The 15,088-nt window shown below is 51.6% G+C and overlaps 1 protein-coding gene across 2 annotated transcripts; it reads right to left on the bottom strand.

Moving 5' to 3' along the window:
• Positions 1 to 466: 466 nt before the first annotated feature.
• On the bottom strand, positions 467 to 14,829 carry rab11fip5a (RAB11 family interacting protein 5a (class I)). Of its 2 annotated transcripts, XM_029139092.3 has the most exons (6): positions 14,160 to 14,829; positions 8,686 to 9,197; positions 7,821 to 8,403; positions 4,787 to 6,955; positions 3,559 to 3,721; positions 467 to 2,735 (listed from the first exon to the last, which is right to left on the bottom strand). In XM_029139092.3, the coding sequence occupies exons 1-6, from the start codon at positions 14,522 to 14,524 to the stop codon at positions 2,478 to 2,480; spliced, it is 4,050 nt and encodes a 1,349-aa protein (XP_028994925.1). In that variant the 5' UTR covers positions 14,525 to 14,829; the 3' UTR covers positions 467 to 2,477. The 2 variants fall into 2 exon arrangements, with proteins under 2 accessions (XP_028994925.1, XP_028994926.1); XM_029139093.3 differs by lacking the exon at positions 4,787 to 6,955 and having other exon boundaries at positions 14,160 to 14,823.
• Between the last annotated feature and the right edge of the window lie 259 nt (positions 14,830 to 15,088).

The following is a 15,088-nucleotide window of genomic DNA, read 5'->3' as shown; positions in this document are numbered from 1 at the left end:
AGTCGGGGCTAAATTGTAAAAACAATTAATATACTAGATCGATGAATTATATGTTAGTTCACTCATTCATGCAATCCGAGTTAATGGGGTGTGTCATTATATGGATATTTGGGAGGTTTTAGGAAAAGATGTATAGGGTGCAAAGTGTAAATTTAGATGCAATAATGAACTATCACCTGCCATATCATAATACAACCAATAATATTTTGATCTAGCCAATCCTATCACATATTTAATATTCAGTCATATATTTTACATGTGAAAACATTGCTCTCTCCTGCTATACAATACTATACAAGTTAATCAGATATCAGATGTGGTGGTTCTGCTTACAGGTCAGTAAAGGGGTGTGAGTGTTGTAGTATTTCATTGTTTCACTAGTTCAGAACAAGTTTAGGTATGAAAAACTAATCATGAACAAAAATTGACACTAACACACATTCAAATGAAATATTTGCAAACAAACTTACTGTGAGCAAGAAACACAAAATATTCTTTATTAAATATACAAAATTTGTGAAACAGAATTGCATTACGAATTGTAAACTTTCCAGTCTTACATACTACCTTGAGCATACTCCAACAAGGAAAAAATCGCAATCAAGTTGAACTTAAATAATACCTTTCCAAAATGGAAGACATGAAAGAGGGCATTTTTTTCTTGCGCTGCATAAGTGCCAAGTAAATATGTCTCTACAGTCATCTATGCATTTCAAATTGCAGAACTGAGGTGACTAGACAAATTAGGATGTTATTTCTGTATGCTTCAAGCTCACTGGCTTGTCACTGTGGTGGTGTCAAAGTAGGCCAAGTGCTTTAATCACAGAGCAATTAGAAAGTGCCATACAGTGAAAAGTAGAGCAAACTATACCAATATCAGACAGACGGGCACAGTAGAGTTATGTTCCGATGATTAAGTAGTGCAAGAACATCCACAAATGCTGTTAAAGGTGGCATCATATCAGAATACTTCATGGTGTATCGATCGAAGTCTGAAGGCTTGTTTTTTTTGGCATTTCACATTAAATCACTGGTACTACTCACTGTCTATTCATATGCATACTATTTACGATTGTGCAGTGACCTAAACAACGTCATAACAAAGCATTAAAAATGAGCAAAACAAACGGTCATTGAGCTGATGGCTTCTCTTTCTTAAAAAACCCGCCTCGAGTAAAATAAATTCATAGATTCTCTCTGAATGTCAAAACAAAACTTAAAATAAGGCAGCATTTGGCTTTCAATACGGCATATATGCTAGAAAACGCTATATATATCCCTTTGTAACACCTGAAAGCAGTAGCGACACGCGTGCTTGAGCAGATGTGGGTGTGGCACACAGACACAGAGGAAGGGGCGAGTCAAGTACCAGCATGTCGCAGGCATTTTCTCACTGTGGCGAAGTCGTGTCGACAACCACACACGAGGGAAGGCAGCAGCATGAGATCAGAGAAGCCGTGATGCCCGGTCTGGATGCAGACTGGATACTGAATGATACTGTCTTCACCTGATAACGCCTCAGCTTATGTGTCCGGGCTAGACAGGCCCAGCGAACAGAAAGAAGAAAGGAAGAGAAAAAAGGAAGACACAAGCAAGAGATGACCAGCACTGAGCGTGTGGCAAACCAAACCGTCCACTCACTGGCTAAGAACACTTTTAAACATTCATCAGCTACAGGACGTTCCCACGGCAACGTGCTCACGACGGGCTGAACTCTCGCACCGCTCATTTGGTTTTCGTAGTTTCGAATAACTAGTCAGAGCCCTCGAGATTTATCAGGGAACATTTGCAAAGTGTCAGTTCAGTAACAAACACCATCTGGAACAAGTCAGTCGTGCGTTACGGAAACGCCCTGAAAACAAAACAAATAAATATATCACACTGGTGGGTTTTCATGTTTTACTCAAATTACCAGTCATCTGAAGAACAATTCTCCCAAATTGTAAATTTAGTCTCAATAAAAAAACCCAAAGCTTAACTGAAGCTTAAGTTGGAAAAGTAAAAGCACCTATAACCATAGTTTGGAGTGAATCACTGTTTTTGTTTTATGGATTAAAAACATTAAATGGGCTAAAACATGCAAAACCACCATGTGTTTATAGAAGTACAGCAGTTGAAACGACTTCTCTCTCCTGCATTAAGGTGATAGGAGTGACAGGTGAGGTGTTCCTACAATCCACATCCCAAAGTAAGTGTCTGGCTTTGACCCCGCTGGGCTCACTCCTCTGTGAGCTAACAACAAACTGGCTGTGTGAACCTGAAAACAACCTGAGGACCTGCTACATTCAGAACCGCCTGAACCCAACCCCTCGGCGAGAACGGGTTTCAGTACAGGAAAGCATGCCGACTGGAAACACCGCTCCGACGTCTCTCAGTGCCTAAATATTGGTATCAAAAAGGACAGCGTAGCAGTGACAACACTAAAGAGCTGTTGTGGAGGTTAGAGTGAACGGATGCGGACCCCGCCCCCCTCTTGGTCACTTGAACTTGGAGCGCACTTGCAGGAGAGTGGGCTTCTGCTCCATGATGCGGACCAGCAGCGTGTCGATGTAGTCCTCCAGATCTCTGACCTGCGGCTTCAGCCTCTTGAGCTCCGTCTCCCGCTTGGCCAGCAGAACTCTCTGCTTCTCGAACTCCTGCCTGTGCCTGGCCAGCTCCCCCTCACGCTGCACCAGCAGGGCGATCAGTTCGCTGTGGGTCAGGTGGTAGTACGAGCCCGCTCCTTCTGTCAGAGACTGAAGGTGGAGGGAGGAGGAAATAATCAGTGCCGAGAACAGTGTCATGAGTTTCTGTAGGTGGAGCCATTTGCCTGTTTCAGCTACTTTTATCCATAAACCAGATTCATGTCTGCTCTTTCCTATCTCTGTGCATCCCTCTGATTGTTAAATGCTGCCCTTCTGGGTCCGCGTGGGAGAACAGAGAAGTAAGCTGCAACCAGGACAGCAGCATCACAGTCCACGGTCCGCCTCCCCAGACTCTATTATCTCACCCACCCATCTGGCACCTACTTTGCTTCAGGTCGTTTGGTTGGAGGGAGGGCATTTGAATATCAGTCTTTCGTTGAGAGAAATTTATATCACGCTGAACAAAATTAATGCTACGCAAATTAATCAACAGCTTCAATTACGATAGAGAAAATAAAATTACAGTTTAAATTAATGTCCAACACAGACAGACAGTCATAATGTTAATGTGGTATTTTCACATGAAATATGAAATTACCTACAGATCATCTGCTGGATTCCTAAAAACCATAACCGGAGCAGCATGTCATTGTTTTGTTTTCCTCATGGCAACAGCAGCTATATCGACTGGCTTATGATGCAGGCAATGTATTTGTTTTCATTCATCAAATTACTAACAATACAAATTATAATTATTAAGCAGCAAACTAAATAATCACATTCGCATCAAGACACAACAGACTTGTGTCAAAGATTGATTATTGTCAGTCATACACAGATGTTTCAGTGTCTAAAAACACAAGATTAGGAAATAAATGTGTATATTAAAACCATTCTTCTTGTATCTAAGGTGGGAGCGCTCCTGCAGTATTACCTGTCCCTTCCTTCTCTCCGGCTCCTGCTCGCTCTGCTGGCTGCTCCTCCCGGGGTGGATGGTGGACTTGAGCTTCTCCAGGCCGGTGGCCAGCACAGATCGGCCCTCTGCGCGCTTCTCCTCGGCCGCCGTGGCAGTGGTCAGGGGCTTCACAGGGTGGGGGCTGGGTGGAACAAGCACACAACGCAGCACACGGTGAGGTGGAGGCTCTCGGACCCCCAGGCGCCTATACACAGGACGTCAGAGCAGCGCGGGACCCGATGCGGTGTCATGGTGGAGTTGTCCTGGACACGTGTGGCTAAAAGCTAAACCGCTCCACTTGGTGGCATTTGGCAAAGACCGTCTGAAAGAGTTCTGTTCAGTACATTCACCTGCAGGTCATTCGTTGGCCTTTGTTCACATTATTGCAGTTGTCTGTCACTACAGCAGTGCAGTAACACAGGAAGGACAGTTTCCTGTGTTGGTGACCTACATTTACAAGGAAACCTCGCTAACTTACTGCAGTGACAATGATATAACCACAATCAAGACATCCTCCCTCAGACCTGCATGATGACACAGGGCATCAACACTAGAGAAGACAAACCTCTTAAACCGTAGAAGGTAAAGGTGATCAACACACTAATCAGCAAATTAACACTTGTGAACGCCGAAATGAAATTAGCTCCCAACTGAAAGACTTAATTTCATGCACTGGTGCAACCAAACATGAAGAACTGTGTCAAATGTGTTATTACCCCAAGGTGAAAAGGAAACACAGCAACACCTCTTAGAGCCTCGCATAAAGCCTGGTTTCTGGTGGGGATTTTGGCAAATAGGCGTAGCTGTGTGAGAACAGTGGCTGCCCCCGTGGGTAGAGATGGTGTTTGTGTTTGTGAGAGGAAGGAGGCGTGTGGTAGGAACCAGGGCAAAATAATAACTGTTAATTGGCCTGAGACTCTGTTTCCCCTCCCGTTACCACGAAGCCAGGACCCACACGAGACACCTGCAGAGAGGTCCTGTTAACACCACTGTGTGCGTCTTAAAGAGTGTGACCAAAAAAAAAAAAAGAGAAGGTCAAAGCACAAAAGGAGAAACCCCCAGAGAGCTGGCGGCGCAGAAGAAAGGCAGGCGGAAGCAGAGCCGCGGAGGGAAACTCAGGAGACGACAGGACAGAAATTCCACGGAGTTTGAAAAAACTGCTTCCCCTCCACCTCTCAGACCGAGCGCCGAGCACGTGCAACCTCACCTGTTCTGCTGATTGGCCGCCTGCTGCTGCTTTGGCTCCAGAGGCCTTGGCTTTGGCGCGGCATCTGGTGCCGAGGTGGGCGGAGGCTTCGCCGGAGCGTTGGCAGGGAGGGAACAGAGCGCCGCAGGGGAGCGAATGTTGTCAGGGGTTAGGGAAAGAGGACAGGATGACAGACAGAGGAGATCTGGGCCGGGCTGAGCCGTGGGTGGCTCCTTTACGGCACCGGGGTCGCTACCAAAGGAGGGCAGGAGCACTTGGCCAAAGGAAGGAGTCAGCGTGCCCTCAGACTGGGAGCGCTGCAGTGGAGCAGGTTGTGCCTGGGGGCCACCTGAGATAACGTGCTGGCTTTCCACGCCTCCGTCACTGATCTTGCTTGGATTACAGCTCACAGTAGACCCCGTCTGTGCTTCTTTGAAGTCACCCTTCATTAAGAAAACCGTCTCTACGGTTGCTTTGTTGTCATCCTCTCCTCGGCAGTGTAGCATCTCGCTCGGCTCCAAGACGCTGAAGTACGTGGATGAGACCTCAGACTCCCCGATCTGGTGAATCTGAGAGTCAGTACTGACATAGAGGCTCTGGAGGAAGCTGCCGGGTCTCTGATCAGACCCCACAGAGTCCAGCAGTGTGCCGTTGAGGTCTTGGAAAGGATTGGCAGTGAGGAATTCACCAAACGGCATAAAAAGCTGACTAGTGTCCTGTGATAAAGTAGTGCTCTCTAAAGGCGAGTCTAGAAACGACCGCCTGGCATCAGGGGAAGAGGTTGTGATGAACAACGAAGGGATCATAGAGCAAAGCTGATGCTCCGGAGCGGCTGGATTCATCACATGTTCATTGTTTACAGGGCTGTTGCTGAAATCCATCATCAAGACGCTGAATTCATCGGCGTCTTGCTGTCCAGACTCTGATTGTGATGAAAAGTCAGAAATCAGATGTGGTTCTGAACGTTTGAACGTTCTGAACAGGTCGGAGTCCACTTCATCACAAACATTTAGTGTGTTTTCGCCTTGAGTTTCATTCTGGCCTGCAGTAACCATGAGCTGCTGATCCGGTGATGTGGTTGGATCTACAAGCGTTTGCAGGGTTAGATCAACTGAGGACAGGTCATTTCTTCTGTCAGTAACGTCATCTCCGGGTTCTGAGGGCTCCACGTTCATTTCCTCCGCTGGCTCAGAAGACTTCTCAAAGCTGAGGATGCTGCTTTCAGCTTCCTCACAGGAGGACGCAGAGAGTTTGTCTGAATGAGAGGAAGGGCACGAGGGGAAGTCTTCCTCGGCTGAACTGCCGAGACCCGAGGAACCGGGATCGGGGGAGCTGCTGTCAAGCTGCATCGACAAGATGCAACGAGAAGTCTGATGAACATTAGTGCTGGGTGAATCATTAGTGTTAGTGCCGCTACCGTTAGTTGGAGTCGTTTCAGAGCATGCATCCAGCGTCAGAGAGTCAGAAGGGGCATTTAATGTTATGTGGTCGCTCTCAAAGCTCAGGTGCTCTGGGATGGTTTCCAGCATTTGTTTGTTAGTGCTGCTCACCTGACTCGTAGCTTTATGTGCCTGGGGTTGTGTCGCGTCACTCACATTTGTGCCGCGATCAGCATCTGTTCTAGGGGGTAGCGCTCTGGCGTCATTGCGGTTTTCCAGTGGACGGTCGCCGGGCGGGGTTGGCTGGTTTGTGCAGCCTGGGGTCGTATCCTCCAGAGAGTGCAGCCTTCCAGCTGCGAACGCTTCAAAGGAGTCATCCCACTCTGGCTCTCGGGCGGGTAGGAAAGGGTTGAACATCCTCCCGCCAAAAGGCCTCTCTCCTTCTGCAAGAGCCGGAGGCCGGCGTTGTCTCACGGCTTTTGCTATCGCGCCACCTTCACCGTCCGTGGCTGGGTGGTCGTGGCTCAGAGTGGGGTCGGCGTAACTCGCCTGGGGAAAGAACCGACCTATAGCAGGCCGGGAGCTGGAGAGAAAGGGCAAAGGAGGCGGCGGAGGGTTTAGCGGAGGGGTTAGCGCGTCTTCGACGGAAGGGATCTGCTGGAGGAAGGAAAAGAAAGGGTTGCGGGGGGACAGGGTGGGTGTGGTAGTCTGTGACTGGTAGAAAGGGTTAGTGTGATGCAGTGGGGAGACCAGAGAGGCACATGGCGGATAGGGCTCAGTGCTGGGCTCTAGCTTAGCGGGCATCACGGGGCTGTGAAAAGGAAGGGCATCAGTGAGTAACTGTTCCAGGATTCTACTACACACCATCTAAAGCTTTCGTCACACATTAAGTGTGAATTTAAGTTTAGTACCCATCAAAACTGACACGCTCGCTTTTGCAGCTGATGGAGCCGTCACTTGCTGCCACCGGTGCCAACTTGGCACGTGAGGCCGCGAAGTCCTATAGCTACAGGCTTGGCAGAAAGGTGCTGAACGCACTGTGGTCCAGAACAGCTCGCCGTCGCTTCGTGTGCGAGGACATGACAACGCTGGACCCGTTGGCCTGATGCTACAGCAAAGCGGCAAAGTAGAGAGCGGGAGGAACAGTTGGTCGGAGTAAACGAGCCGCTCCAGAATGTGCTAGACCCCCCCCACCCCCACACCCCAACAACCCCCCACCCACCCACGCACACAATCCTTAGACGAAGCCGGCATCTACACAAAAACCTGTGGACATTAACGAATGGTCCGGCTCCAATCGTTATTTTCCAGCGAAACCCACATCATTACTGAAGCGTGACACGGCTCCGCCGAGATAAGCTCTGCTCCTCCATCTGCATTGCAGGCACCTGCTGTAGCCAGGAACTGAACCCATCTGAGGAGGGACGTGCACAGAGCTCTAGGCAGCTTGTAGCAGCCACACTGGCGCTCAGGTCATAAAACCCAAACACGAGCTCCTCTTAAAATTCAGCCTTGCTTCCTTTTAAACTCCTCACTTAATCTACTACTGACAAAGCCTGGCTCTGTGCAGCCTGTTGTACAACTAAGCAACGCACGACCAAAACCAAAACCAACGTCCCCAGATCACATTAGGCCTCAGTTAACGAACCTGACAGGTTGTGACCCATCATTCTCACCTGGGTTTGCTGTGCGAGTCCTTGGATCCAAACCATCCCTTGTGTTTCTCCTCGGCGGCAGCCGGGGCCTGTTCAGGCTCATCCTTGCAGTGACTCGGCCCTCTCCCCGGAGACTCGTTCCTCCCGTGGGAGAAAAAGTTCCTCCTCTGCTTTTTCCCCTGGCTTTCCGCTTCTGTTGTGGAGGCGGCTCTGGGCGGAGCAGCCTGTTCCGAGCGCTCGTCCTGTTCGCCCAGCATGGGGCCACTTTGCTGCAAGGCTGCTGCTATGGCAGCCTTCTCCTCCTCGCCGGGCTTGTCAAAGGACCAGCGGCGCCCGTCTCCCACCGGGCCTTTGAGGGGGTCCGTGGAGGCCCGGGGGCTGAGGTTCTGTAGCGACAGTGACAGGGGCAGAGACTTGTGCAGCTGTCCCACGCCTAACAAATCCGCCGGCCTCCCCGAGCCCGGGCCCAGAGGCTGGACTGTGTAAGCATGGCTTCCGTTAACGCACAGAGTGGGCTGAGGCACTGCAATGGTGATTTCACCAGCCTCGTTGCCAAAGTCACATTTGAGAGAGGCCGACTTGGGCGACGTGTTCGCTGTGTGCTCTGCAAAAACAAGACAAGAGGAAGTAAATAAAAAGAAAGAGAGCGATAGAATGGCGGATGTGATCAATCTGAATCTGAAGCAGCTTCATCTGGTGATTAAACCTTGACTATTTACTTAATTAAAACGTGCAAACGTTGCAAGTGCACATGCAAGTGCACACTTGTTGATTGACTTTTATTACATTGCTGCATTTGCTTGCTGTCCAGCCTCCTGTTCATCTCCAGCATTGGGGCTGGAGTTCACTGCTAACCCGCGAGTGCTGGACACCTGTCTTGTCTCACCTGGGCTGTTGTCTGCCGTCAGGTTGCTGCTGTTGCTGGGCGAGTTGGACAGATCGGACACCACCACGCTGATGCCGGCCGTGGGACTCAGGCTCCCGCCCCGCGACGACGACTCGCTGCTCTCGGAGCCCAGCGACGTGCTGGAGCGGGTGTCCGACGACTTCCGCAGCTTCCCCCTCAGGAAGAAGGTCCTCATCTTGCTGCGCCGAACCTCGCCCCCCTCGTCGTCCTCGTAGTCCTCCTCTCCGCCTCCGTCGCTCGGCAGCCGCTGCCTCATGCGGTACAGGGACCCGTAGCCTCCCGGCAGAACAGCGGACGACGAGTCCTCCTCGCTGGATTTCCGCTTCCCCTTCATGCGCTCTTTCAGCTTGCTGAAGGTGGAGGTGCCCTTGTCCTTCATGACGAGGTCGTACATGCTAGCAGTCAGGTTGTTCCGCGTGAACTGGATGGTGACCTGAATGTCTCCTCGCTCCTTCTCCTTCTTCCCTGTCTTGGAGTTGAGTCTGTACCACCTGCACCCAAGACAGAAGCGAGTCATTTATCTTTTGTCTAAAATGTTTAACTAACAGTTAGCTGAGGTCAGCAACAAGTGGGGTCATGAAGTACGTGAATGGCTGCATTGTTTGCGTGAATGGGGATAATCTGGCCTGATGCAAGAGTGTGTCCCAATAAGCTACAAAGCGGCCTGTATAAGACTGAGCTGAAGAACAACAGTGAAGTAGGACAATGATCATACATCGAATATGGCAGAAACATAAATGCTATTACTGGACGAGCACAGAGTCAAGCATGGAGGGGCGATGCCATGCACCGGTGGGTGGGTGGACCCAAGCCACAAAATGACTCATGGGAAAGTCTCATCTAGTGTGACGGGTTCGAACAAATTGAGTGAAAAAACTTCCCCGTGTGTTTTTCTAACACTCAACGAGGCCAATGGGGAAGTTGGTGGCGAAGAGAGGCTATCAGAATAAACAGGCCTGAAACCAAGAGCCACTCTTATCTTCACATTTCCTGTGTCGCTCGGCTATTTTACACCTCTCACATCAACCACAATGCCTGTTAATTCTGTTTATCAGGCCAGGTGACACATATAGTTGGAAGAAAATGGTGTAGTGTTCTGCAGAAAATGTGATTCCAACCAAACACGAAAACAATTATTCTGATGGTGAAGTCCAGTCGAGGGAGAAGCATGATTTGAGGTTCCTTGGCTGCTTCTTGGCCTGGACACATACAGGGGAAATATATTCCAAAACTTTCAAGGCCTCCTTCAGGACAATGTCAGGGTGGTTGTCGACCAGCTGAAGGCCAGAGGGCCCCAAACAGTGCAATCATTCAGCCCTCAGAATAAAAAAGCATGTCAGAGGCTGTGCTGCAACAGCTGCTGCTGTTCTGCTGAGTCAGCCGGAAAATCTAAATGTCATATGGTGAGACTGAAGAAAGTTACACAACTGGCGGTTTGAACAATAAAGGCAAAGAATGAAAGCGTGAACACGAACCAAAGCCGAGACCTGAGCGAACCCCACGATGCACGTGTGATCTGAGAAACCAAACCGACTTCACACGTCGACTGAGGCGTCGTCTTAAAAGGCAGCGCGGAACAAGATCCCTGCTTTCTGTAGGGCGGCCGTACGACCGCAGAGGCCCGCGGGCGCCGTCTGGCTCTGGCGAGAACGCGGACATAATGGCAGGCTGCACCGAGAAACATCACCGTGCATCAGCGTGCCGCTAGAACCGAGGTCGGCCCTGAGCGCGGAGCAAAACCCAGGAGGAGCTCCCATGGGAACACAAGACGCGGGTGGAGCCCGGGCAGCACAGAGGGGGCCGCCGGCTCTTTGCAGCTCCACAGGGACGAGAACGTCACACGTCTTGACAATGGGCGAGTGCAGTGATCCAGATGTACGCGCACCTTGAATGGGCCACATTCCCGTGAAGCCGCGGGCCGAATACTACTGCACACCTCGCATGCCTGTCAGCTACGGATTGGGTTTCACAGCGATGCTCCAACAATAGCATCCGGCCCCGTCCTGACGTGCAGCCAACTCCCTGTGGCCGAGGTGGGGTTCACATTCCACGCACACGGCCAAGGAGGACTTTTTGCAGGCGTCCGCCTACTACTCTCACTACTCGCTGATGGCGGAACTCGCACGTTGGGGCCTCAACGGACAGATGCTCATTTGTGGTTTATTTAAGGTGTGAATGGCTCGATTTAAAAGCTATCACGTGGAGAAAATAGAGCTGCAGTCTGCACGATGCACCTGGGCTCATGGGTCAGGAGATGCAGGCGTACGCCCGACAACAACAGACGCAAACACGGGTCGACAGACGTGGTGTCTAAATACAGAAAGTGCAGCACAGACAAAAGCAGGAGCTGCTTTCTGAAGTCGGGTCGGGTCGGAGAGGCAGCACGCGCTGCTGAGCCGCACACATGCTGCGCAGCTTTATGCTGGAATGCTGCTGGATTTGCGTGGACGTCTGGGCCGATCTCTTTCTGTAAACAGAGCTGCAGAGCGTAACTTGCGTATCTGCTTCCCCATCGAGCGAAAACAGGAAATCACGGCGCTCCACCCGTCCCAGCGCGACACCGTCTCCTCATCTCCCTGCCGTCCCGGCCACTGGGGAGGGGGTTTTTATCCTGCGTGTAGTCACGTCTCTGAGCCTGGGTGGTGTCTGATCTCTCTCCAAATTAACCAGAGTGGTTTAACTGGCGCAGGGTCCTGAGGGAATGACCAGTACAACCCATGACGACGCACTGGTATGACACAGATTCATACAATGAACTGGGCCGACTAAGCGTCTTGGAGAAGCGTGGATAATAAAGGTACCGAGGCCCGGACCGCTGCCCCGTCAGCAGACACGCTCCAAGGAGGAGACCACATTCCACATCTGGATGCCATGAGCGCTGACCTCACCGCCAACAGGACTGAGCTCCTCACACCAAAGTCATGAAATGAATAAACTGGACCTACAAAAGCAAAATCAGCACAAACAGGAGATGCTGCAGGTGGTCCAAATGTGTCTGACTGGACTGGATTGTGCATTTGGTCCTTTACATAAATGTGCTAAATCTCCTACATAACAACTAGCTCTTGTTTTTTAATATTTTATATATATTAAGATATTTTTAATATTCCCTTGTAGTTGTGGTGGTTCTTAACAGAGAAGCTGATCTGTGACATTCTCTATCTACGATATCATGCGATACACGTTTTGTTTATTTTGGATGCAGCGCATTTTATAAATACCTCGATCTTTGTGACGCTCACGTGAAATAACACGAGCTCTTAAAGTGAAGCCAGTGATGCATTGCGACTAACGGCCAGGAGCAGGAACGGGTCGGGGCGCATGCGATACGTGGGAAAGCCCCTGCAGGCAGCGAAGCAGGCAGCTTGTCTGTCACGGTGACCTGGATTCAGAACCTCTAGCCCTCACCCGCTGCTCAGGTGCGTTACCAACAGCACCAACACAACCTGCATTACAGACGCACCTCCGTCAGGAGACCTGTGATGCAATGACAACCCCTGCATGAGTATAAGTCAGGGCTTAAGGGAGATGCATTCCCACTTAAACCAGGAATAGGTTCCTGTTATCATGCGCTGCTTGTCGGGCCACGTTACATAAGCTGGAACATCCTCCAGCCAGCAGCCACTCAGTGTGTTGGCTCTGAGCACAGGATTGTTCTGGATCTCCATCACACACACACACACGCGCGCGCGCGCACACACACACACGCGCGCGCGCGCTCACACACACACGCGCGCGCGCTCACACACACACACACACACACACACACACACACACACACACACACACACACACACACACACACACACACACACACACACAGCCTTTCTGCCTCGCTCAGCAGATGGAGGTCCCTCCAGCCAGGCTCAGTATCACAGAGGCCCGAAGCATCATCAGAGGACGTTCAACCAGGGACAGTGACGAAACAGAACCTAAACAGGGAAGTGGAGCTGAAGTTTTAAATGGGTGAAGAAGCCGTTCTCCACGCTTGGCTTCGCTTGCTGCCGCGTGGGTGAGGCTGTAGCCTCCTCCTCACACCCCCTGCAGGGGAATTCACCCGACGCCCACTTTTCCAAGAATCGCCTCCTCTCTGACAGTTCAACATGCAAATTCATTCGGCCTCCTCCAGGGCCGCCCATCACAAAGCAGCCGTTATAGCACATATTTAAAGTTTTCCACTCACTGACTATGTTGTTGACTAAAATGCTGCTTCATCTGGGTCCGCGTTTTGTAAAAACGTGGAATAGTAACCCTCTGAAACCTCGGAGTGCTCTCTCAGGGCCTTGTCTCGTCCGTTGATCTCATTCGATCAGATAATCAGTGTTACAGTCCTGTGAAAACACGTCTAACACCGGTTTGGCTTGTACTTTGTGTCGCTTGTACTGAACTTTACTAAGCAGTCGTTGCTCCGAGCTCCAACGGGGTCAAGAGGAGGATGAGGAGGCAGCGCTGAGCCAACGGAGCCTAAACACGCGAGGTTGAGGTCGTGTGCTGTGTCTGAGTGACACCATGGTGCTGAGTGCAGACGTTCAGATGATGATATTAGCCATAATCTACATGTGACAGCCTTGCAAACCGAACATGTACAGTAACACTGGTTAAAACCAACCTTGGAAAAGAGGAATTTAACTGTTTGGGAGAATGTCAACAAGGCTTCTCTTGTCTTAGAACTAGACAACAACCTCATGGTTGTGTCTGGTCGAAACAAAAGCAAAAATGTATTTTGGCACCAAAACACAATGAGACAAAAGAAAATCACAATGTCCTATTTTCCCACTGACAATAGCTCGAAGCGACCCCAGTGCATTGCTGCGACGTGACGGTTTGGAGTAAACGGCCCAGATGTCGTTTCAGGCCCACGTTGGAGCCTTCACGCCGTTTTATCACTGGCAGCTACAGGTTCGGGCCGGTTTCCTGGAGGTGCTGACACGTTGGAGGTTTCGAAACGCGACCGATCACGAAGTTGTGCGACAGCACAGGCGCACAAGCGTTTAGAGGGAATCCGTGCAACATCCGAGTTGCACAAGCTATTTGCAAAACACGTTTTCTAAAAATACCTAGGAGCTGGTCGATCATGAAACTGTTGGATAATCCCTGGATTTGGGACAGGCCCTAATCCCCCCAGCTCTACGTCAGGCCCCAAGAAGCCCCAGCAAAACAAACACAGGCGGCACCTGATGGGGCATCCCCTGAACAGTGGGCTTTCTAGAAGGTGAAGCTCACTTAGTTTGCTGGTGCTGTGTCTGCAGGGCCCCGACGCAGCGCCGGAGCTCTGACAGCTGTTTGGGTCTGGGAACAAACTGTGTAGCAGCGGCACTACAGGAACCAGGGTGGAGGACCCAAACACCCTGGTGAGTTCACTGAACGTGGGAAAAAGCAGGCGCGCCAGCGACGGACGCCGCTGGTGTCCCGAGAGCACGCGCACGCAGCGGCACGCGAACGGGCGAACTTACTCGTTTCTCGCGCATCTGCTCTCCGCGAAGAGCTTGTCGAGCGGGATCACCGCCTGCCCGAGGAACACGTCCAGGCCGATGAGCGCCCGGTGCATGACGGTGAGCACCAGCTCGCCGCCCGCCGCCGGGTGGCCGCTCTGCAGCGCGCCGCTCTGCAGCTCGAACGAGCACTCCTCCCTCCACTCCGGCTCCGTGCTCTTCTCCACCACGCACGTCCAGTACTTCTCCTTGCCCAGCTGGATGATGGTGTACGCGTCGCTGGTGCCGTGCTTGCCCTTGCCCCGCAAGCCTCTGCCTTTCAGCACCGTCACCTGGACGTGCGTCGGTACCCATTTCTGGTCCTCCGCCCCGTTCGGGGAGGACATGTCCCCGTCCGCCTGCAGACCCGCCGACAACGAGGCGAGGCGCCGGAGGTGGTGGTGCCCGTCTGGGTTTCACAGTCCCATCAGCTCCGGGTCGGCGGGCGCTGCCGCATTATGGCTCTGGCGCGTGTGCAAAGTGGCCGCGTGGAGCTCGGTCGCGTCTCGCAGCGGTGTGCGCGGTCTGTTCTGCGGCAGCAGCAGCGTCCGTCCCCCCGCACGGCGAGTCCCAGCCTCTCCCTCCTGCCGCACGGGCCTCTCTGCGGGCAGCGACGTCACGCCTCTACCCTCCTGCAGGACGAGGAAGTTCCGCGCCGACGCGGCACGTGGCTGCATGCGCGGAAGCGAAGCGGCGCGGCGCGGCGCGACGCGACGACGCAGCGCGACGCGACGCGACGCGACGCGACGACGCAGGACGCGGCCGTAAAACTGTTAGTCAGCCACTCCGGCTGCAAAACAGATTTAAAACATGCACAGAAGGCAAACCAGGCTCAAATAACGTCTACAGCGTTGTTCAGTTTTTAGTGAGCACCTGAACGCCTCTTCGACTCCGAATCACAAATAGAGAGC

Source organism: Betta splendens, chromosome 22 (genome assembly GCF_900634795.4).
Source record: "Betta splendens chromosome 22, fBetSpl5.4, whole genome shotgun sequence".
Taxonomy (NCBI): domain Eukaryota; kingdom Metazoa; phylum Chordata; class Actinopteri; order Anabantiformes; family Osphronemidae; genus Betta; species Betta splendens.
Note: the sequence above shows the minus strand (reverse complement) of the source record. Positions and strands in the feature narration are given on the sequence as shown.

Excerpts from the sequence above, each read along its gene's own strand:
- rab11fip5a (XM_029139092.3), bottom strand. The coding sequence starts at position 14,524 with ATGTCCTCCCCGAACGGGGCGGAGGACCAGAAATGGGTACCGACGCAC. Across the intron at positions 8,404-8,685 it reads GACGGCAGACAACAGCCCAG|AGCACACAGCGAACACGTCG; the intron begins GTGAGACAAGAC and ends TTGTTTTTGCAG. Across the intron at positions 6,956-7,820 it reads GACTCGCACAGCAAACCCAG|CCCCGTGATGCCCGCTAAGC; the intron begins GTGAGAATGATG and ends TCCTTTTCACAG.